Here is a 24,870-nt window from a genome sequence, read left to right on the forward strand (position 1 = left end):
GCCTCTAGAACTGTTGCATTAAGTCCTCCAAAACAACCATCATATATTTAACAATATGAATGATGGACCAGGTTGTTTAAATGCAGTGCGAGTACAGTGGCATGCAAAAATGGCTTCATACCCAACTTCAACTGGAGTCATCCCCTCTCATAACTCTAATCCCCTTTATTGCTTGGAGATATAAGGTACAATAGATCAATTAGTTATTATTTGAATTACTAGCGGTTAATGGAGACTTGTTCTGTCTTTTGTCTCAAAAATGCTGTATTATTATTACTAAAGTATATTAGTCAAGGTCATGCTAAACAGCAGTCTTAAGAAGAGCCAGTTGCTTCTGCATGAGGTGATTAAACTGCTACCACAATAAGTCCTTTTATCCTCTTCAGGTGCTACATCCACATATTTGGATGCAGCTTGTTTTTTCCAGTTTTTTGGACCAGTGGCCAAGACAGTGCAAGATATATATTGTGCATAGGATGAATTTACCCTTTTGCACAATCACTGTAGCTTTACTTAATCCCAGTGTGCTGCATATGACTGCAGCCGACCACTTCGGTAAAAGCACTACGATGTTTGACGGTTTGGTTGACATGCTGCATTCCAAGAGCATCAAAGGTATATTAACTTCTTTTGTTCTAAATGAATACAACCAATAACACATTGCGCATGCATTTTGAGCCTACGATTTGATTCTTTTTATGTAAAAGTGAAGTACTACTGAATGCAGTACCATTAAATATTTAATCGCATGCTAATTAGGGTTAATTGCTAAACCCCACACAAAACATATTCATTTGCTTTCTAGGAATGTAATATCGAGTGCTTTAGAATTATGTTGTGTGAATCTGACACATTTGCAGACAGTCGATGATAATTTGTGCCTGAAGGGAATTTGTGCTTGTTAGCCTGGCATAATCGTGCTAAATATTTAAGGCCGTATGCCATATATAGTGCTTCGAAATAATGAATTGCGTGTATTATGAAGAGAATGCAATTCTTGCGAAACAGACCTGACGACCTGAAGCGGCGTTTGTACGGTTATAACGAACTGACGTTTATAACGAAGAAGAGCTGTTACAATTTTTTCAAGGATGAATTACGTTAAATAGAGCTGTGAATACGCGCTGCGCAGAATCAACTGCCACGAAACTATTGCTTCAGACTTACGGTGAGAACACTTCCGCACAGCTCATGGCGTATAAGAGCGACAGCACCGGCGCCCGCTTTTGCTCATTCTTTGCGCCCTACTCTCTAACCTCCTCCCCACTTCATTGGCCCGCCAAGCGAGCGCATCTACGGAAATGCGCCGGAGCGCATGCGGCCCGCGCGTCCCGTTTCCGACACGCCCCGGCGGTGCGCCCGTGACGACGAGTCATCACGTGACTCTCTCTCGACCAATTGACGTGCGGGCGCGCAACGCGTCGCCTTCCCGCAAAAGCCTGGACGGTCGCCATCTTGCTCGCGAGGAGAGGTCGAAGGGCTCTCGTTTTTCGGACCGCCCGGCGTGTAGCTGCTGCAGACGCTTCTTCGCGAAGGGATTCGGTGTTCGGGATTGTCGTGATGGAGAACAACGGCAACGCCAACAATGGTGCACAGCAGGCCGCCGTGCAACTGGAAGTCGGCGCACCCGTGCGCCCGTTCGATCCGGCGTCTCACGACTTGGACCCCGGTTTCAGGCTGACGCGGTTCGCCGATCTGAAAGGATGAGGGTGTAAAGTCCCCCAGGATTCGCTAACTAAACTCCTGGAGGGACTCCTACAACTCGGCGACGGCGATGGACCGTGCCAGCAGCGCCAGTATTTTCAAGTCCAGGGCATGCCACGTTCGGGTGAGCGCCCGAATACGAGTTTCACGCTGCTCATCCACACTGATCTGTGATCGTGCTGTGCATGTTTGTGTGTGTGCGGCTTGATATAGATCCCCGTGTGTTCATCGCAGGCTCGGGTATCGAATGCAGCTTGACTCCACTGAGGCACGGTGGGCTGTCGTTGGTGCAAAGCGTCGACTACTTGTATCCGCTGGTTGAAGACCCCTATGTCATGGTGAGGCACGCGGTTGCGCGACGATGATATCGTGTTTCTGATTGTTGTTAAAAACATGCCATTACTCATCTGTTCTCGGAATCTGCGTATCTGTACAGGTTTTTATCATTCTGAGATGTCTGTCATCGGTGTCTGCGGAAAACCAAGCCAGTTGTACGTACTGTGCAATTGAAAAGGCCTTGAACGCTCACTAGTGAGAGGAACTCTTAATCGTGGCCTTTCTGTGTTGTTTAAACGATAAATCAATCCGGGTGTCACGCGGGCACTTTCGATCGCTATGAGCCCCGACGATGATCGAGTTATCTCAACCGCGATTGGCTCTCTTTGCATCTTTGCAAACAAGCCGATCAAGATAAAGAAACCGATCGTAATCGAAAGTGCGTCATGTAACACGTCCGTAGAAGACGTGGAAGCATCATTTCGCTGCTCAGTTATGTTGTCCACTACCCATTTTACCGCTGTGTGACAGAGGTGCCACTAAAAAGTAACACAGTTGTCTATAGACGTCAGACTCTGCCCAGGCGGCGCTGCGAAAAACACCGCCACCAGCGCCCTCATCGTAGCCCTGGCACTAACTGGGTAGTGCAAAGAGAGCCGCCCGCAAGCGAATGTGCATAGGCCGCAATATAACCCTCCTCTTTCGTTGGTGTCGAGGCGCGGTTTCCTGAAAATCAAGGACCTGGAAAGCTTCTTCCACCAATCCACGCTTCAGAAACAAAGGAAGCTGATCAAAGCGAACTGCGAGACCAATGCAAAATAAGTTTTAGTTATTCCCGCGCGCTGCAACTCGCAAGTACAAGCGAGCATCACACGACACCGAGTTCGAGGCAAGCCCTCCGACATCCGTTCTCTAGAGCCTAACTACGTTAAAATCGGGTATATACGTATGCCACAGCGATAAAGTACCTACATACACGATCAATTTACTGAACTATGCATCTTACGATCAGTGGTACAAAACTCGGTTCATCAGGGGCGAACTCCGGCGATTTTCGCCTTTTCAGTTGCATTTACCCTTAATTAATCTCTCGCTTCCTGTGCATTGGAGTGTTTTATTACGCATCCTCAAATGGTCTCTTGATGGTCGTCTTCCGTTTGTATGTACTGCAAATGGGGATACGTGCGTGTCCACTTTCGCGGGGTACAACCAAAGGCAAAACCATGGCGTCCGAGATAGCTACGGCAACCGCGGAGGACGCGGGCGAAACAAACCAACATTCTGCGATTTACTTGTATGACGCACGTGGTGTTAGCTAGTTAGAACCAGAACTCTAAGCCTTCAAAACGTACGCACGTCCGCGATGCTGTGTTGTGACGACCAACTCGTCGCGGTGTGCGTATCACGCGTCTCCAGTCTGCCTCTAGCTGCTCAGTTACAGGACAAGCACCGCGGTCAGAGCCTCTGCTGAGATTCATAGTCAAGGTTACCACGGTTTTGCATCAGGGCTACGCAAAACAACAGCAGAGCCACACATTCATGTCACCGGCTGTGGAGAACGCGGGTACTTCGCTTACCCAACACGCTCGCAACGGCCCGTATCCAGCGCTCTCGCCTTTCTTCTTCGTACGACAACTATGGAAATCGGTAAAACTGAACGTTGTTATTCCGTCTTTTACGTCCGTGGCAATTCACAACGCAACAGTGCGTCTTTTGCGGAGTTCCTTCGTAGCGTGCGGAGGGCTCTCGTCTGCTGCTGTTTTCGCCGTCGTTCAGGCGAGCGATCCAGCAAGCACTTCACGACGGCTCGGTAGCGCGTCCGACTTGCGGAGAACAATTCACAGCTCTCGTTCTAAGTGCTAAATGCGCAAACACACGCGATATTAAGCTCAATCGTTGTTTCGCACTCGCTAGTTGCACCTGGTCCCATAGCAAACTGTGCGAGAGAGTCGGTCTATGCACTACTCAATACTTCTCCGACAGGTGGCGCCACACATCTTGGAAACTCCAGAGTCTGACGTCTATGGGTGTGAAAAACATAAGTTGACCTGGTTTTGTCAGCACCATACAAACTATGGAAAATGTCGACGTACATCCAAAAGCTGAACTATGTAAGCCGTCACTTTCCTGTTCCTTTTGCAGGGCAAGATTGTGTGCGCCAGCGTCTTGAGTGGTCTGTATGCGCACGGTGTGACTGAGTGTGACAATGTGCTGTTAGTGTTGGGTGTGAGCAGCAAGCTGACGGACAAAGAGCGCGATGTGGTGTTGTCGCTGTTGGTGCGTGGCTTTCGGGATGCGGCTTCTCTGGCTGGTACCAGTGTGACCGGCGGACAGACAGCTCTCAACCCCTGGCTCATCATCGGTGGATGTGCGACGAGCTGCTGCCATCCGGCAGAGTTCATATCGTAAGCACAGCCCCGGTTCCACTGGAATGGTTGACTTCTTTAGAAAGCCATCGTGGTGGCTTAGTGGCTATGGAATGGCAGTGCTGAGTACCAGTGCACAGGTTGACAAATTATTAGGTGTAGCGTAGTAAATATCAAATGTGTCTAAGTGATATCAGATTCTAAAAAGTTTTCACGTTACATCATATGAGGTCATCCTAACAAGGTTTCAATGTACTGTGGCGCACATGAGTTGCAACACAGTGGCCATGGCTCAAGGGGCCGCAAGACTATACTGTTAACACCGGCAAATCTGAAATTGGTTCTGCAAACACCAGTAGTCCAAACAGTGTTTACGTCACCGGTTGTTTTCCATGTTGACGCCACCGTGCAGTGTTGGTGCCGCTTTGACCACGGACAGTATGTTACAACTCCTATTGGGTGTGACCGCATCTCTTGTTTCCATGTTCCTGCCTGTGCTACTAGAATATTGGGGTCTGCACATATCCTAAGCTTTGAAATAGCTAGTTGAACATTGGCCTATTCAATCCGATCATCAAATAAAATATATGCAGTTTGCCAGTGCAAATATTTTTCTAATATACTCAGCGACAGCTAATCTTTACACTGGACCGAAGGCTACAGAGGCGGGGCTTCCACACATTCGTGTTGCTCCGCAAATAGTTCTGCAGCTTGCGGCTGATTTTGCTTGCTCACATCGTTAATGCATTTAGAAAATTATTTACACGAAAAATGTGAATGGGAGAAACGTTTAGATTGTTCAGTGTACATTTTAGTGTCATATTACGAGTATGTTTTTCTTGGAGAACTAAACAGCGTGTTTGCGGCCGCACACTGAACCACTATGTCACGGACGCCATGTTTACTTTGGAAAACAGGTATCCTGAAAAGGTGGTGCTGTCTAAGAAATGGAAAGAAAAGGAAGGCATTCTTGCGAAGTGAGCAATAACTGTATTTTACCTATGGCTTCCCGCAACTGTTTGAGACTCATAATAAATTAAGCAGCATTTATTTCAGCAAGGCAAACGAGAAAATTATCAGTAAACTTAAGTATTATTTCTTGGCGCAGTAGCATGCATGCTCTTCGGTTCTGTAGCTTCCACAGTGCTGTCAATAAAAGTTGTCGTCAAGTATAGTTTTGCATATTTTACGGCGCAACTTGTGCACAATCAAATTTGAAACTGACACAAAATGAAGTCACATTTCACCATTGCCACAGTGAACATCAATACGGTTTATACTTGGTCTAGTAAAACCTGATTTTACAAAGTTCCTGATCTAACGAAGAAATTTCCATTCCCCAGCAGGTTCCCATAAGGCTTCATGTTGTCATCAACGTGAATTAATAAAACTAACTTGGCCAACGAACTTGATTTAACAAATTAAGTTCGGTGCTGGGGATGGGGGAAATAGAAGCTGAAGTTGCTGTGTATTGTGGCAGGCACGCAGTATAAATAATTGCTACGTATGCAAGGTTCATTTCAGCACTCTATTACATGTCTTGACTGAATTCAATCCGTTAATTTCTCATGTTGTATTTCGCAGTCGGGAAGGGGTTTGCGGGAAGTCAGGTAAAGATAGCTACTGAACGTGATGGAGTGAGAAAAAATCTAATAATCGGTGAGATTACAAGTTCTTGTGAAATGCCAGTCTTTTATATGAAGATTGATTGCATTAACTACAGCAAATAGTGTGTGTATGCACTTAAATCCTTTCGTTTTAGTTAGTTAATTTTATTAAAAAAATGTTCTGTTTGTTCTGATTTGCAGAAGACTTCATGCAGGGCACTTAAATTTTAATACCATTCGACGCTTGGGATTTATCAACAATTACAGTCGCTGCAGTGGCCTGTGCGATTTTGTTGAGAAAGAACGGTAACACACTATACTGGTACATCGGCGCTGCTTCTTGACTTCGGCAAAAGTTCAAGTTCATGAACCTGCCTTAAATAAAATGCGAAGCCTTTCATTCTCGCAAATTTCATGTAGCGCAGCCTTGGAATTTGTACACAATACACCAATTGTTTATTAAACCCTCTATTTTATTAACTGCCAACAAACCTAGCGATTCCTTCCATGAAATGTGACAGCATATACTTCACCACGCAACTCAAACACCTAGGTTGTCTTGAAAGCGCAAACGTCATCACGGTACTAGTTTTTTTCTATAATAAAAAGGATATGAGTGGAAAATTTACGCAGCTTGAAGCATGAGGAAAAGCTGCAGTGAACAACAAATGCGAAGTGTATAGCGAGGAAATGTCGGGCGGCCTGATGTCACGGATACATAGAAAATTAGGGCTGTCCGCAGGAAAGCAAGGAGCAGTGAGTTAATTCCACTTTTCGAGACATAACTATACATGCATGTGGGCATATATTTACTTCCTTTAACATGGCAACTTCCGCTTAGGGACTTCAAAAGTTGTGTTGTAAAATGTATTGACGAGCAACTGCTCCTAAAGGCTGATTTACTGCTCCAGAGAGAGGTGTTAGCTGCTTGAGAGGCTGTGCCAAAGTGGTTTCGGTCGATCGCATCACTGTAGTTTATGAAGCTGCTTGTTGGAGACTTGCTAATACAGCAGTTATTGTAAGGTCAACTTTGTTTTATATTACTCAAACCTCGATATAACGAACACGGATATAACGAATTATCGGTTATAACAGTAAATGAAGAATAGTCTTGTCATAGCTAGTGTTACGAATATACGTCTATAATGAATTTTCGGATTTAACGAAGCTGTTGTCGTGTCACACGTGACTTCATTATATAATGAGGTTTGAGTGTAACATTAAAGCAGATGCGTCATGAAGAAAGAAGTACTTTACATTCAATTCGATTTGTTTTGCCATTATCACCCTGTTCTTATTCAATTTGGTCTCAAAATTTACTCTTTGTTGATTTCTGTTGAATACCTTGTACAGTTGTCAGACCACGAACTTTCAGTCCTGATTGAATAAATGAGCCACTGGCGACTTTCGCAATAGGCCCACTTGTACAAGCTATAGAATGGAGCCAATTGTGGCTGAAAACTGTGATCCAGATCCGGTTTGATCGCGATTGAAAGTGACTGGAGGAAGCCTGCATGGTAACTTGTTTACTTATTTTGTCTACTTTGCGTGCGTTCATTTTGCAGAGCCGACAATGCAGTGGTTGGGGACGTGCTGGTGCTGACGAAGCCCCTGGGCGTCCAGGTGGCAGTTAGCGCCCTACAATGGCTAGAACAGCCCGAGAGGTGGAACAGGGTTCGGCTTGTCGTGGCCGAGGAAGATGTCCACAAGGCCTGCCACCGCGCCCGTGACTCCATGGCACGACTCAATCGCACAGGTATCCCAGGCATTCTAGTGATCGAGTCACCTGTTTGGTTTGCTGCAACAGTGTTTCATTGAAAAGACAGCATGAGCGATTGCTGGGACACAACACGAAAATTACGAGTGTGTTATCTTCCTATCCTCCAATACTAATACAATTACACATTTTAAGAGTGGAGCTCTTAAAGCTTTTCGTTGCACCGGGTAGTGCAAATAGAAACGATCATCATATGCGACCATGGCCGAATATACCATTAAAGAGGCAAATGTTTGAACAAGTAACGACTTATAAGTGCTAAGTACACTCAAACCTCATTATAACAGTCGCATCTGCCACTAAATAACTTCATTATATCCGAAAATTCGTTATAAACATTTATTTGTAACACTGTAACTATGACAAGACTATTCTTCATTTACTTCGTTATAACCGATAATTCGTTATATCTGTGTTCGTTATATCGAGGTCTGAGTGTATTCATATTTTTACAGTAAAACACTGATAATGTATGCCCATTTTAAAAGCAAGCATCACATTGCATTGTGCCACCTCAATACCAAGACAAAGGGCCTTTATCCCATTTTGAGATATGTTGATATAGCACATACAGTCATGCTTACCTTCTGAAAATGTCCAGCCGTTAATTTGTGCGCGTTATAATTTCTAATGAGTGCACTTCCAGAATAACCTTCAATATGCTGCAGCCGAATGAAATGCAGTTGCACTAATTTATTTTAAAAGAGTAATAAAGGCTATCGCGACCTCCTGTATTGCAACTTTTTGACTATGCTCGCATATTCGATATTCAACGGTACTTTTTTGCGTTATTCACATCGGATTTGTATTAGAAATTTTAGATATTTGCACACCTCCTGAAGTTAAATACGTACAACCTTGAAATGATCTGTTCCTTTAGGGGTATTCACACAGGGGACAAATCCTCGGGGGAGAGGTGGGGATTGCAGATCATGTGACAACGAAGTCATAGATTAGCGAGTGGGCGCGACCCCCCCCCCCCCGCCCCTACGGATCCTCGGAGGATATGGAGACCTTTTTCCCGATAGGATAAACTATCCCCCACGGTGGGGGAGAAAACGGATTTTTGCGCAGGTGTTTGGCGCAGTTGCTTCTACTGCAGCAACCATTTTGTAATCACTTTGCGGGTGTGTTTGGCCGCTGCCGCGATGGCCAAACTTAGCGATGATGCCACTTTTTTTTTCCTGATTGTCTGAGAACATGTGTCCAAGGCCTGCTGAACTTGAATACTGTGTGAGAGGTGATTTTCAAGCAGATGGCAGAGTGCTTTGGTCCATATACCGGTCCATATACCGGCCCATATACCGGGAATATGGCCCATATACCGGTCACTGATATTAACTTTCTTTTTTTGAATGTGGTGATTTTTCTGAGCATTTTGACGTTACCAGTTTTCTTGAGACTGTTTGACCCAACGTTGTCGGTTTTCTTGAAGTAATGACCTAATGAAAAAAAAAAAAGCATAACGCTTCTTTGTAGTAGTATATTATGATGAAAAACAGTAAACAATATGTTTGAACGAATTTTCTTGATGTTTGGTGGAGCGTCGCTTGCTCTCGCACACTACATAGTTCTCATGTAGAAGGCTCCGATTCATTATACAAAATTTCAGCGCTATGACGAAAAATTTTGGAGCTATAATGTGCAAAATTATTCTTATCGACCACAAACTTAGTGCCTACCTGAGTGTCGACTTACGTCAGCCATAAGAGGTTCCCACATTATGCATATACATTACTTAATAAAATTCTTTTAATAGGCCACCGGAAGTGTGATTGATGCCTCAATTTGCGCTATATGCTCATGGAACGAGGATTTCATTTCTTCCTCTGCATTGATGACTGATTCTGCGTGATGAAGATAGCAGTGATCTATAGTTTCGTTACACTCCAAAATTTTGATGAGAGATCTGTTAAGCGTTAGGGGGCGACATCTCTTCAGTCCTCATGAAAGACAAAAATTATTACTGCGCTTCTTCGTTAACACAATGCCGATCAACATCTAAAGATGCTTCAAATTATTTCCTATTACTCCACTACACGACCAAAGCCTCACTGATTAGAACCAATGTTGACTGATCCGAAAGGCTCTGCACAATTTCTTCAGCAGAGTTAAAAAAAAGAAAGCTGCCGTCCACGACCTCGCGAAGAATGGCAGTTTTGATCACTCCGGGCTTGCAACAACAAAAGCATGTGAAATACTGTTGGCGACCCAACCAAAGGGCACATTCTGTGAAATGCAGTAGCGCACGTTCCAATAGCCTTGGACAAGCCACCAGAGTAGTCTGACCTCCCTCTCCGTTCACCTCGTCCGTGTGAGCGGGGACTTTTGTGGGGAATTCTCCCCGCCGGCTGACGTCATTAGCTCCGCCTCTTCAGGTTTGTCCCCTGCAGATTTTTCCCTCGTGCGAATACCGCTTTAACCTGAACGCTTCTATTTCTGTATAATAGACACCTCAGTGTGCATATTATGTATATGACTAGAAATCTGTATATGTAATAGACACCTCAGTGTGCACATACGTACAGTAAAAGCTCGTTAATTCAACTCTCGTTAATTCGGAAAATCGGTTAATTCGGACACGTCATCTGGTCCCTGTAAATATACGCATCACTCTATGAGACTGGGCGCTCGTTATTTCGGACAGATTTGACCGCAAATCGGATAATTCGGCGACTTTCGGGCCGCTGGCGAGGCTCGAAAACGAAAAAGAACAATTCGGAACAAAAGTGAAGCTCAAACGCAGCATCGCCATGAACATCAATTATCGACTTGGCTTGGATTGAGACTGGTTCAACGCCTTTTTTTCGCGTGTGGGTTCTGTTGCTTTGTTCCCGTTGGTGTGCTGCATCGTTGATCGCCGATTTATCGAGGAATGATTCAGTACGGCTCCTTTAGCTTGATCGTTGCTGGTGCTTTTGTGCTGACTTCTCATGCGACCGCACTCTCCGCCGATGGCAACGCCGGCGAAGCGGCCCAAGTACGAGGCCAAGGACTTCACCACCAAAGTGGAAATTTTGCGTGCTCTGAATAACGGGCTCTCCTGACAAGAAGTGATGAAGAGTGATGAAAGGGGATCCTTCAATCGGCGGCAGGAAGCAAGGAACGAGTAACCGTACTTTTATCCCCCAACGTGACGGGAACAGAGCGCTTGCCGCTTCTCGTTATCGGAAAGGTTCAAAAGCCACGCTGCTTTAAGAACATCAACAATCGTCCTGTGGATTACCGTGCCAACCGAAAAGCGTGGATGACGGGTGAAACTTTTGCGGACACTGCAGACATCATGCGAGCTGCTGAGTACCTTGAAGGGCTCAGAAAAATTGTGTCCGCGCGAATATCTGCTCGAAAACAGACAAGCATCCGCGATTACTTTGTTAAGTAAAGGTATGTTGAAAAAACTCGTGCATTTATTGTGTTTATTTCGACCATTCGATAATTCGGACATTCGGTTAATTCGGACATTTTTTCCGGTCCCTAGAAATCCGAATTAACGAGCTTTTACTGTATATATGTGCATATATGAATAGGTATATGTATAAATAAGTGTGTATATATGTGTTTATTGTTATATATGCTCCGCTAAGCTGCTTTTATGTACTCCGATATCGACCGATCACTAGCCAATGTAGGCTAATGGTCCAGATATCTTGTAATCTTTGAGTTGTCAATAAAAATCAGATTGATTGATTGATTGATTGATATTGGTTGATGCCTGCACTGTTTATTTTGCAGCTGCACTTCTAATGCACAAGTACAATGCTCACGGTGCCACGGATGTACGGAGCGGCGGTCTCCTCGGTCACGCACAACTCCTTGCACGGGCGCAGAAGAACGACGTCTCCTTCGTCATCCACAACCTACCTGTACTGGCCAAGATGGCCGCCGTGGCAAAGGCCTGTGGCTCCACCTTCCAGCTGCTGCAAGGCTTTTGTCCCGAAACATCAGGTGAGTGACTGACCGTTTACTGCAGCGTTTGTGGCCGGACAACGCGCATTGAGCATGACTGTAGAGTTATAATTAGCCAGAGGGAAAAGCTGGCTCTAGACTAGGGGCCCGCCGACCTTTCGATAGTGGCCCGTGGCCTGCACATGACATTCTTCGTCCTCTATTTCTATCATGACTTTGTGACTGTTCGTTACATTGCTTAATGGTGCTCACATTATTTTCTCACCTATCGTGATTGACAACGCCTTGTTCGGGTAAGCTACACAGACGTGACTTTTTTCGTGATGCACCACCCCTTGCAGTCACCTTGTGCTGAAACATAACCGTGGAACGAAACTCTATACTTCAGGATCTGCGTCCTGATTTGAGTCATTTTGGAGATTGGTATTGATGTTTCTCAAACCCTGACGCCAAATCCCCTTCAGAAATGACCCATATACGAGATATGGGAAAGGCAGTCTTCAAATAGTGACGTTAGCTGACAGGGCGAGATGGCACAGGGGAGAGAAGTTACGTCATGCGTGCATCATGATCTTGAGCACTTCTTATTTTGTTTGTTCTTGAAGCACGGCTTATTTTCAGTGTGATCGCGCGCGGGCACGTGGTGGCATCCCACAACGGTTACGGTAACTATGCAGCTCACAATGCTCAAATGGTCGCGGACTTTGGCTTTATGGCATGTTCATTTAGGCTTATGGCATCATTTGTTCAGAGAAGAGGGAACGATTTATAGCTCACTTTGAGAATTAATTGTAAATTCCAGGCCGCGTGCTGCGCTGTGTTTGGCTTGCATGTTCTTAGGAGCCTTGACTACCGGTAGGCAATATTTTCTGACCATGCTGAAAAAGTGTTGCACGACCCGTTTAAACTCTGCCTGAATGTCTTTTTCGCTGTGATTCCTTCAATCAGCGCATGTCAAAGCTTTGACAGAAAGCCAGAACACCTTTCGAGGGTCCCGTGCTCATTTCTGTGAATACAGTAAAAGCTCGTTAATTCGGATTTCTAGGGACCGGAAAAAATGTCCGAATTAACCGAATGTCCGAATTATCGAATGGCCGAAATAAACACAATAAATGCACGAGTTTTTTCAACATACCTTTACTTAACAAAGTAATCGCGGATGCTTGTCTGTTTTCGAGCAGAAATTCGCGCGGACACAATTTTTCTGAGCCCTTCAAGGTGCTCAGCAGCTCGCATGTCTGCAGCACCGCAAAAGTTTCACCCGTCATCCACGCTTTTCGGTTGGCACGGTAATCCACGGGAAGATTGTTGATGTTCTTAAAGCAGCGTGGCTTTTGAACCTTTCCGATAACGAGAAGCGGCAAGCGCTCTGTTCCCGTCACGTTGGGGGATTAAAAGTACGGTTACTCGTTCCTTGCTTCTTGGCGCCGATTGAAGGATCCCCTTTCATCACTCTTCATCACTTCTTGTCGGGAGAGCCCGTTATTCAGAGCACGCAAAATTTCTACTTTGGTGGTGAAGCTTGGCCTCGTACTTGGGCCGCTTCGCCGGCGTTGCCATCGGCGGAGAGTGCGGTCGCACGAGAAGTCAGCACAAAAGCACCAGCAACGATCAAGCTAAAGGAGCCGTACTGAAACGTTCCTCGATAAATCGGCGATCAACGATACAGCACACCAACGGGAACAAAGCAACAAAACCCACACGCGAAAAAAAAGCGTTCAACCAGTCTCAATCCAAGCCAAGTCGATAATTGATGTCCATGGCGATGCTGCGTTTGAGCTTCACTTTTGTTCCGAATTGTTCTTTTTTCGTTTTCGAGCCTCGCCAGCGGCCCGAAAGTCGCCGAATTATCCGATTTGCGGTCAAATCTGTCCGAAATAACGAGCGCCCAGTCTCATAGAGTGATGCGTATATTTACAGGGACCAGATGACGTGTCCGAATTAACCGATTTTCCGAATTAACGAGAGTCGAATTAACGAGCTTTTACTGTATCAGCGGTGTTCTGCATAACTAATGCTGATGGGTGTTTTCATGGCTTTTGTTGCATCCTGAGACATACAAGCACAGTGGGAATGTCTGCAAGATTTGGACCAGTGACAGTGCCACTGGCAGACGCGAAATGAAAAAAGAACGGGATGGTAATACGTTATTGCATCCAGCCTCTCCACAAAGTTCGTGCCTGACAGGGGCTGGGCTTGTCAGTTCACAGCTTCACGTGGTGTCTTGAAGCTTGACAATGGCTAATTCTTTTATTTCATTTCATTTATTTCATTTATTATATACCTCCAAGGCTCCAGTTGGGGCATGCATGAGGGATTGGTTTTAATTACGGTGAAAGAGTGATTTGCGAGCAGCCTTGAATATACTACAGTCGACGTCCGATTTCCCGGACCCTCAAGGGACCGCGAAAACGTCCGGAAAATTGGGCAGTCCGGAAAAACGAATGCACGTGAAAACGCACCTTTCTGGTAGGTATTTTTCGCTGACGGAGAGGGTCACAGCCGGAGTACAAGATTCCCATAGCAATTCAGCCAATGCATCGTGTAGGTGGCTCTTTATTAAAAAAAAAAATACGACGTGGCCGGTACTACCTCATAGGTCAGCACTTGGGCGCAAAGAAGTCGCTTATTTTCTTTTGCACGGTCCGCTTGCCCGCGATTATGTCTGCCTCAATTTCAGTCAACGTCATGTTGCCGCTGTACACCAATGACAGTGTCATCAGTGCTCGCGTCAACTCCGAGCTCGTTGGCTGTGTAGGAGCTGGCTCTTCGTTCTCGGTGTCGGAGTCATCGGAATCCTCCGTAACTTGATGAACGATTTGATCATCGGTCAACTCCGCACATAGCTCGAGGTCTTTGTCAGCGTCGGCGAAGCTCTCAAGGGTTATCTCGGCTGGAATCAACACGCCGCCAGCGCGCAGATCGTCGAAGGCAACGTCCGCGGATGGCAGTTCGTCATCGTGAGCCTACGAGGTGGCTTTGTGCGCTTCGAAGGCGCGGACGAAGACGAAGGAGCAGTCGGTGCCATTGCTGTAAACGGCGAATCCGCTCGACGAAAAGCGCAGCACGAAACAGCTAGGAACTCGGTGGATGCTGAAGGTCAGGAAACGTGATCACTGAAGGTAGCGTGCAGCAGCAAACGATCAACCGCAGAGCTGGCACAGCTGACAAAACAACACGTGAACGACCACAGTGTGGTTTGGCTTGGCTAAGCTACGGCTGGCAACGGAATGACACGTGCGGTTTTGAGGTTACGGCAGCCGTGGTGCGGTGCGGCGGTGCTGCTGGCCACACTGAAAACAACCAAAATGGCGGCGTCGGTGGTGACTTTGGGTCGGTGTTTAACAGTAAAAAGTCCGGGAAATCGGATGGCGAAGGCTATAAGCGTCCGGAATTTCGGACTTTTTAATACATTGACTCTACGGGGAACTTGACGGTGCCACAGATGAGTCCGGAAAATCAGGCATGTCCGGAATTTCGGGCATCCGGAAAATCGGACGTCGACTGTATGTGGATAGGAGTGGCACCCGGCCATAGCAGGTACAGTAAAATCTCGTTATAACGAAGTTGAAGGGGGAGTCGTAATTACTTCGTTATAACCATTAGTTCGTTATAGCCAATATCCACTTCTACCGACAATTAGCACGCAAGAGAGGATGTACTGACCACCAAATCCCACAGCAAACGCTGTGGGATCCGCCACGCAAATCCGCCACGCAAACGAAAAACGGCCGTCGCACGGAGAAAAACTAGCAAAAGAAAAAAAAGAAAGAACAGCAAAGAACTGCTACTTTATTCACGCCAAACTCGGCACACCAGCTGGCGGCTCACTTAGCAGAAAAATAGTCCTTCTGCCGTGTCTTCCTCGGACGGATGATGGCTTTTTCGGCCGCTGCCGCTATGTCGAGTCCGTCCTCGCCGTCATCGTGAGCGCCGAAGAAGCGGTGCAGCAGGTTGCCGCATCCAGCGCTTGCGCGGACGTCGGAACATCGGGTTCACCAACTCCGGGCTGTCGTCGACACATTCGTCACTGTCGTCATTCACCACCCCTGTCACCGCGCGCACAATTTCAACCTCTGTCAGCTCTTCGGTTGTCACCGCGTCAGCATTGGCACTGACGTACGTGCAGAAGGTGTCGCAGTCGGGCACAACTCCGGCGTCAACGAGAGCGTCCCACGACGCCAGGTCTTGGTCACCCGCGGCACCCTCATTGGCGGCAGCACCGATATCTTCGCTGTCACCGCCGCTGTTGATGCCAAATGAGGCATGCCGGAAGCAGCTGGCGATCGTACTTGCTGTTACAGACATCCAAGCAGCCTGTAGCATCTCGATCGCCATGTAGAGGTCGATTGTAGTCTCGCGCTTCATGCTCATATTGAGTAGAATTCGGTCGATTACACGCTTGCGGTACCGTGCTCAACGCTACGCCGAAATCTTCGGCAACTTTTTTCTTCTTGACGCCGGACTCAACGGCTTTCAACATAGCCGCCTTCTGCTCGATTGTAATCGTTTTGCGCTTTCGTTTGCCGTTGCCTGTCTAGCGGCGGGAACCGAGAGAGACGCTGTTTACACGCAGCGAACGACAAGCAAAAAGGCCCGCGCCCACGCCACCGCGCGGTCGCCGCGTCGCCGTCCATGCGCGCAACCGGAGAGCGGGCGGGTCCACGAGTTCCGCGGGAGAGGTGAGGCCGCGTGACGTGCGCGGGTGGGTCCACGAGTTTAAGTGGAAGGTGAGGCAGGCAGACGCGCACCCTCGCGCGTGTTGGCAGGCGGCTCCTCGGGAGCGCGAGTTTTGAATTACCACATCCGTGATGGGACGTAAATCGTCGCGCGCTATAAGACATTGACTTGCCGGCTACCAAATTGGTCAGTAAATGCTCGGGGAAAAAAAAAGGTTCGTTATATCCATTGCGAGAAAATTTTAGCTTCGTTAAAACGAGGTTTTAAATACATGGGCGTCTATGGGAATTTCAAGGGGAATTACGATTGCTTCGTTATATCCATTAGTTCGTTATATCCCGCTTCGTTATAACGAGCTTCCACTGTAGATGGTTCCAGTCCCATTTGGTTGTCGCAAAAAAGGAATGAAGATAAGTGGTAGTTTGCATAAAAGCTCACAGGGTCCCTTATGCATTCACCTAAGACAACTCAAAGGCGAAAACTATCTTCTTTTTATTCTCAGTCGATGTGTAGATCCTCCCTGGCACCCTTCTAAAAGCTTTCTGCACCTAACGTGGTTTTGCACTGCCTCCGGGATTGGCCCATCTTTGCTCAAGCGATGAGGTCATGTGATGACTTCGTGTGAAAACACGTTACGTGACGTCATGATGACGGCACTGATTTCGGCGATCAGTGACATCATCACGTAATGATGATTTTTTGCACCACTCATGCTGACGACGACGATCAATTTTCGCGTTCAATTAGGCATCTAAGGCTTTCGCCTTAATAACACCTACGTTATTACTGCCACAGGTGGCCTGCTCATCTGTCTGCCGAGAGAACAGGCAGCGGCCTACTGCAAGGACATCGAGAAGCAGGAAGGTTATCAGGCCTGGATCATCGGCATCGTCGAGAAAGGCTGTCGGACGGCGCGCATCATAGACAAGCCCCGCGTCATTGAGGTTCCCTCAAAGGACAGAGAGGGTGAACTTTGGTAGCAGCATACAAGACGTGCGTGACCCTGTCCGCCACCCTCCAAAACACCCGGTCACTTACACCCGGTTCCTGCCGGGTGTCAACCCGCCACAGTGGTGTCACTTCGTTCGCTCGGTACTGACCTGAGTGCTGGTGTGACGAGTTATGGTGCATGGTGCGGGAATAAGTGGTGAGCAGGTGCTCATTCCCTACACCTTTCTTTAGCCTTGAGGATGTTTTTTTCTAGCTGCACTAATTCGAATCTAAAGTCAATGTGACAACGTCAGTGGCATTCGAGTGCTCAGATTGGTGGCCTTAAGGTCTAGAGGAATTCGTACTGTGTTGCGTTATGTCAGTTAATGTGTCAGTTATTCATCACAGGTGGCTTAAGCAAGTGAGTAGTAGTTTCAAGCCTCGCTTCAAAATTATCTAGCCGAGCAAAGCAATTTTCCTTAACGAAGCTCTCGTAACAGTTACGATAGCATATATTTGGGATTTGAAAACTGTGAAATTTATGCTTTGACAGAGCCTTCTAGTTGAAAAAATTTGTTCACGTAGTCGTTTGCCTTAGCTACCTACAATCAATTACTAAATGTTTAATTAATGGAACCTGTTTAATTACTCACAGCTATGTGAATTACTCTGAATTGTGAGGCTCCCAGGTTGAGAATTGAATGCCAACAATGTCGTCACCGTCATATACGTCTAGGTCTTATTTTGAAAACTTGGTGCAGCTAAAGGAAAAGGCCCTGTATGTTAGGCAACTCGAAGAAGCTAGCTACTTTGCTTCTGACATTACTTCGTCTTTCATTGCAATGAAGGTGTGCATTTCTAACTTGTACAATGTGCCAACACTGCGCTAACAGCCAAAATTGGGGGAGGCGATCGGGGTGGAGTGAATTACATGGGCAGTTATAAAACACCTTTCTCATCGTTTTAACACCCACTGCCAGATTAGTATTTTTTCTACATGTTCACCGACCCCTCCCATTTTTTGTTTCAAAGCTACGGTAGTAACACTTTATTGATCACAAGTTCTTTGCACACTCACTTGTAAAGCTCTGATTTGATGTGTTCAAATAGGATCTTGGTTGTTGCTAGAATCAATCTTTTAAATTGAATTCCATACTTTAGAGAGGAAACAAAACACAGTAGCAAGGAAAAAACAAGGACGAGACAAGTACACAGTACTGGTGCTTACTTTTAACTGAGGATTATTGAAACATGAAATTTTTATACATTGCGAGACCATCATTGAGTATCAAATTCATATCGTCAATCGGCGATACTCAATCGTGCTATCTCATCCTAGTTTTTTTCGTGCTGCTGTAGTCTCCTCTCCAGTCATGAACCTCCTCGCCCGACAAAAATGTTTTACTATGCAGATCTCGAGGAAGGAAAAGAACTTAGTTACTTTGAAAACTTCTCCATTCGTTGGACTACTTTTAAGTAGTGTAAAAACGGGTCAGTAGTACTGAGCTCTGCACATGCTCTAGTCTACTGCGGCCACGGTGGGGGTGGGGCTTAACCGTTGAGTTTCTTGCAACGTTACCTAGACTGAAATGTGGTGCCACCATCTATGCGACCTTCCTAATGGATGCCGTGCTGCGACGGCAGTGCTGTCACATGGTATGAGCAAGGCTTGACTTAGAATGTGTAAATGGCTGCACAGATAAAGTTTTCTTAAAGGAAAATCTTCATTAGAGGTTCTCGTTTGCCGATATTATGCTTTACATCAAAAAGTCGCTCACGTCGAGCATGTAATGAAGGGCTGAAAAGAATTGACGGACTTTTGCAAAGCAACTGATCTTGTCCTATCTTGTCCAACTTTAGCTGTTGGCCGGTACCTACCAAGTATATGACGTTGTACACCCCAGTAGAAACCCTCATAATTAAACCAAACATGTTCTTGTCGGAAACTAATGTTGGAACGCACTGCGAGGCCGAGCTGGGCGAGCAGGTCGCGCAAGCGAAGTAAGCCACTCGCGTCCCAAACAACAACTGAACTTTTATTTCCTTTGAAGTGCACGAATAAAAGTCACGTGGTTCCTCGCGCTTGCGCTGTTGGCCTTCGCGCACACACAGAAGCACACATTCGCGCACCCTCAGAAGCGCCGTTTCACGGCGCTACACTAAGAAAAAAAAAAGCTCTTCATGTGTGTTGTTTAGTGCTGAAATAACTATTGTGTTTTATCTATTTTGAAAATGATGCCGATCCAAAGTCACTGTATCCCAGCGTTCCAATGTGATAACGGCGTCCAGCACCACATTTTTCTCTAGGTAATTGTAAGAAACTAGGAGGTGGGGAGGGGGGTGGGGTGGGGCAATAAATCCGCACACCTACTAAGACTACTGAGCAGCCCCGAGGCAAGAAGTTCTTCCATATTGCCTAGCCGCTGCTTGGCAACCACAGTTTAAGGTACCTGTTCGCGTAGAGTTTCCCACGAAACTCGCTAGGAGGACAGCTGGTGCTAGTGTCTTCGCTAACGTCATGGGTGTGATTGTTTGCATACATGAATTTGCCTAAACTTTGACGATGTGGTTTCAAATGACCTCGTGACCTTTTTGCAAATACTGGCAAACCTTGGGTATACGATAGTAAAAATAAAGCCCTTATTGCTACTAACACCCCATGATGCAGGGGTGTAGCCAGAATATATTGCAATGAATGTAATCTGTCATGATGTAACGAATATCACAAATAATTGGATATGATATGACGAGCCTGTTTTTGTATCTGATGTTCGTATTGTTTCGGCGAGATTTTGATAAGAGTAGTGATTGAAATTATTATGCACGTGTGTCTGTGGATACGTATTGCATCTTCGCAATTTCAGGATGTTGTCTTTCCGTGAATTCTCTGTGACATTAGACCATAACGCCATTAGAAATGTGTGATCGCTTGCAACTTAAAAGGTTAAAAGCACGAGAGGCCAATCCACAAGAGTTGTCCTAAGCCACGAGTGCATAGACTAGACGAATCCGTGTATACTTCTCATCATTCAATCGGTAGCTGAATGACTTCAACGCCAGCTTTAAACCTAGAAGTTTTAGTAGGGAATTCTACGCCTGTTTGTAGCAGCGAAGGCACCATGACGTGCGCTGCCTCTGCCCAATTCTTCGTTTCCAGGCGCCGCCAATGTGGTGGTGCCTGGAGTGTTTTTGTCGCGTCCTTTTTTTATGTCCATGAAAATGAGGTTTCTGACTTTCGAAAATGTGTTAGGTGTGTGTGTGTGTGTGTGTGGCATGTGGCCTCGATTTCACGTTGCATTCAGAGTTTGGTGGGTGACTTTACCTCTGGTTATGTTCTCACTAGGTTTATTTGTGTGTGTGCTTTCTTCCATGGCAGTATGACAGCGTTTTCGGGTGTGTGTTGTATTCTCTTTTCGATCTAACAGTCTTGTGGCTGAAATGTTTGGAGTGGACCCTTCGTCCGCTGATAGGCCTTGCTGTTTTGGGGTCTGTTACAGCCGCACTATTGCATTTGTGGAGTGCCGAAGATACTATATGCTTGTACTTTTTAAGTTGGACAATAAAAATTCTTCTTTGATGAAAGGCTTCACCTCGGAAATGTGGGATGTTGAATGGTGTCATTCTTTGAGCTGCCAGTTGTCACTGTTATTAAGGCGAAGAAAGCCTTATATATGCCTCATCAATTGCGAAATTTGACCATCAGCAGCATCGGGAACGAGTGGTGCAAAAAATCATCACGTGATGATGTCACCATACGATGTCATAGATTGCAAAAATTTGTGATGTCATCATGACGTCACAAATTCTGGCTTGACGTCATGTGACGTAACGCCACATGGTGCCGTTGTAGTGCCCTCCTTTGGGTGGCAAAGAAAACCAGAGAGCGCGCGTGACCTCTTGAAAAGAAAATAAAGATGGCGCTTCACAGTGGCACGTGAAGTCGCAGCTTGTGTTCCCTGCTGGTGTCGATTCTGGTACTGCCGCCTCGTTCCTTTGCTCCTGTGGCATAAGCCTACACAAGTCACACGTGACATTGTAGCTTGGTCATAGGTGGACTGATCACGGAGGCAGTGCAAAACCAGGTGAGGTGCCTCCGATCCTGGAGGCAGTGAGAAACCACGCTAGGTGCACAGAGGTTTCGGAGGGTGGAGGAGCAGGATAAATACATCTAGGGAGCCTACATGACCGGCCGTTTATATAGGCTCCCCTATACATCGACTGAGAAGGAAAAGAAAATGGCTTTTGCCTTCGAGTCGTCTTAGGTGAATGCACAAGGGAACCTGTGAGTTTTATTTGTTTCAATGCCTCTACCTATGCGGAATGCCTGATCTTGCTAGGTGTATTGGTTGAAGGTAAGGCCAGCAAAGAACGGACGAAAATTTATTGCCCATTTTATGCTTGTCATTACCTTTTACTAGGGCTTATTTTTACATTAGATGGCTCTTTAATTTTGCAGAGCAGTCTTTATAGCTTGTTCTTACCTGGCATTAAAGTGTTGAAAGGTATTCAATTCGTGTAATAAGCGCGCTTGCTTGTAGAAATAATTATTATTCTACCTAGAATTGAACGTAACGAAGTCAATTTGAACTTTTTATTTTGCTTATTTCATATAACTTGCATGCTGACCTTGATGAGAAATAATTTAGTTTACAAAAAGAAACAAAAATGTTTTATACTACTGCTACGTTATGTCGAGGTTGCGCGTGACATGTTACATTTGAGTTACTGGTTATATGCAATATTTTGTTGTATCCAGGTGCTTTGAGTTCGAATGTTGTTGATCATGGTGATAAAAGGTTATCGTATAGTTCATTCATTATATCAAGGTTCGTTCGGCAGGTTTCTCCTGCTCCGCACTGATACCTACTTTTCCGACTTTAAACAATATGGTTAATAGAAAATACAGCGCGAAGCTTCATTTTTTTTTTTCTTCGAGTGCACTACAGTCTCGGAGTCCATGCAAAATAACGCAGTTACGGTGGTGCGTTCGTAAAGCGCTTCGTAGAAGTTACCACCATAAACGTGCCAGTGTTAAATTTGACTTTTTCCCTCCTCATTTGAAAGCAAAAATATATTGAAACCACATCCCAGCGACAGCCTTCCTATTTGTAACAGATTTCAAAGGCTATGCTTTTGTTTAATGAATGCGTCGGAAGTAGTGAACCCGTTGAAATCACCCCACGACGACTCGAACTTTCTAGACTTGTAAACGCAGATCGAAATTGAAGAGCCAGCTCTAAGGCCTGAATAACTCACTTGAAGCACGCTAGTATGTAAAGCCATATAATGGAAGCCAATCTCGGAGGCCATATTCAAAGCTTGCATTTGTATTGCATAGGTGGCGCAACCTGTTTAAATAGGAAGCGGTTCGAAGCGGCTCCGTATCTTTAGCCATCCGTAGCCAACGTAGTTTCTGCCGCGAAACTTGATTAGATGCTAACGTTGGGGTGGTTAACGCTATTAACTTGATAGCGCACTTGAAGAAGCACGAAATGGCTACTCTACCTTGGCGCCTACCTCTCGCAAGGTGAGCAAGACGCGAGCGAAAAGGCGGTATTGGCGGTACGTAAACGATCATGCCGCTGGCATTTGCCGCCGACTAGCAGGCGTAATAAGCGTGTTTAGACGCAGCGCGATGACTGTGGTCGCGAAGGCCCGTTTCTTTTCCTACTTGTCACGCCCGGTATTCATCAGGAGGCAGTCCCGCCGAGCGAAACGATGTGAAAATAGCTGCAAGCAAAAACAAACGCCACTGAAGATGAGATTTGCCCCGCCGACGGGGCGGCCTGGAGATCCCAAATAGCCTCGTAATCTTCTTCGGTGCTTCGTGTATGAACGGAGGAGAGCGCGAGGAAAATTAGTTGCTAAACAAGAAAAAAAAAAGTGCGTAGCGGTGCCCGTAATGGCGCCTCTGCTGGCCTTTAGCGCGCATATCGACTGTCGTGTGCCCGCTGTTTAAAGCTGGCTTTATTGTTCATCGCCACAGCCTCCGGGCAAGAAGCGGTGGAAACAGTGTAGCGCTGAACACCGCTTCTTTTCCTTCCTTCATTTCTGCTTCTTCTATTAGGTCCCGAGTTATGCTTTTTTTCTTTGTCTTGTCGTTTTTGCTTTCGACCTCGCGTTAAGCGCTTCGCAGGCCGAAGTCATTAAAGCGACGCTAGACTTGGCTGCAGTGGCACTTCGGTGCTAACAGCTGACGTGACCCTTTATCACGCGCCACTTACGTGCGTTGAATACGAAAAATAAAAATAAATGTGCGTGGCAGGGCTGACCTTGCTGCTCTGACACCCTGAGCGAGGATGAGCGCGGAAGTGCGGTGATTACCAAGCTGCGCACCGTTTCGAATTAATTGGTCCGTCACAAGAGGGCGCGTGAGGGCCGACAAGCAGTTCTTCCGTCGTCTTCGTACTCGACACTGCTCGACATTTTATGTGTAGCGTGAACACTGGCGTAGCCAGGAGGGGTGGAGTGTTGAACCCCCTCCCCCTCCGAAATTTTTGTTTTACATGTGTATGTACGCACGCACACATAATACAAACACACACAAGCATACATATGGTTGAACCCCCACCCTTCCCGAAAAAGATTTCTCGCTACGCCCCTGAACGCAATAGGTTTTTTTTTTCTTCTGATATACGATATGATGGGAATGGCTGTCTTTACATATCTGGAACGAGCGAACTGTGTAGACGCCGCATGTTGGTGTGCAAGAGCGTTTTCGTCAAACAGAAAATAGTTGGTTTCAGGCGGAAACTCGCTTTATCGAAGTTCCATCTCGCTCGAGCGAGATGGAACCTCGCTGTTACGAAATTTTAGATTTATCGAAGAGCTTTCTGTCACCCAACGCACATTCGCTGGGGATGAGGTACCCAATAGACATTCGCTGGGGCACCTGCCTTCCCCCCTCACAATTATTACTAATTATTATTATTATTACATCCACTGACCTCCCTACACGCCAATCAGGTATACGTCTTGTGCCTTTATAGGTTTCACGGACGTATGCTCCTTCGACCGGAGCTTAGCCAGATCAAAGACTGTATACGTCATCGTCGCCACGTACGGGCGTTGCATTTGCTCTGGCTGTAAATCATGCCCCTTTCAGACACACAACCTTGTTCTTGTAGGAGCGTCCATGACGACTGTGGGACCTCAATGCGTCGTCTCGGCCCACGTCTGCCGGATCCTCTGCGCCGTTCGATGGCGATGCTTCTTCCCATCTCACACGCGGGTCTCTTGCACCTGTCCGCCATTCTGGGCTACTATGAGAGGAGGTAGGTGACCGAAAAGGAGGTGGGTTTTTTTTTAAGGGGGTAGGGATATGGAGGGTTGCCTGCAGTGACGATGCAGCGTGTGAACGCACTGCTGGTCGACGTCACTCGAACGACCCACGTGCTTCTGTAATAATATCTGGGGCATTATGGCCCAAAACCACGATATGATTATGAGAGACGCCGTAGTGGAGGGCTCCGGACATTTCGAGTCTGGTGTTCTTTAACGTGCACTGACGTCGCATAGTACACGGGCCTCTGGCATTTCGCCGCCATCGAAATGCCACCGCCGCGGCCGGGATCGAACCTGCGACCTTCGGGTCAGCAGCCGAGCATGCAGCAGTTGGTGACGC

General features: G+C 46.4%; 1 protein-coding gene across 1 annotated transcript; it reads left to right on the forward strand.

Annotated features, from left to right (window-relative positions):
- Nucleotides 1-1,422: 1,422 nt before the first annotated feature.
- LOC119407130 (inactive selenide, water dikinase-like protein) lies at nucleotides 1,423-20,844 on the forward strand. Its single transcript, XM_037673992.2, has 6 exons — nucleotides 1,423-1,828; nucleotides 1,939-2,042; nucleotides 4,123-4,385; nucleotides 7,519-7,709; nucleotides 11,463-11,675; nucleotides 17,112-20,844. Exons 1-6 carry the CDS (start codon nucleotides 1,561-1,563, stop codon nucleotides 17,294-17,296), a joined length of 1,224 nt encoding a protein of 407 aa, XP_037529920.1. The 5' UTR covers nucleotides 1,423-1,560; the 3' UTR covers nucleotides 17,297-20,844.
- The last annotated feature ends 4,026 nt before the right edge of the window (nucleotides 20,845-24,870 follow it).

This window comes from Rhipicephalus sanguineus, chromosome 10 (genome assembly GCF_013339695.2).
Source record: "Rhipicephalus sanguineus isolate Rsan-2018 chromosome 10, BIME_Rsan_1.4, whole genome shotgun sequence".
NCBI classification, from domain to species: domain Eukaryota; kingdom Metazoa; phylum Arthropoda; class Arachnida; order Ixodida; family Ixodidae; genus Rhipicephalus; species Rhipicephalus sanguineus.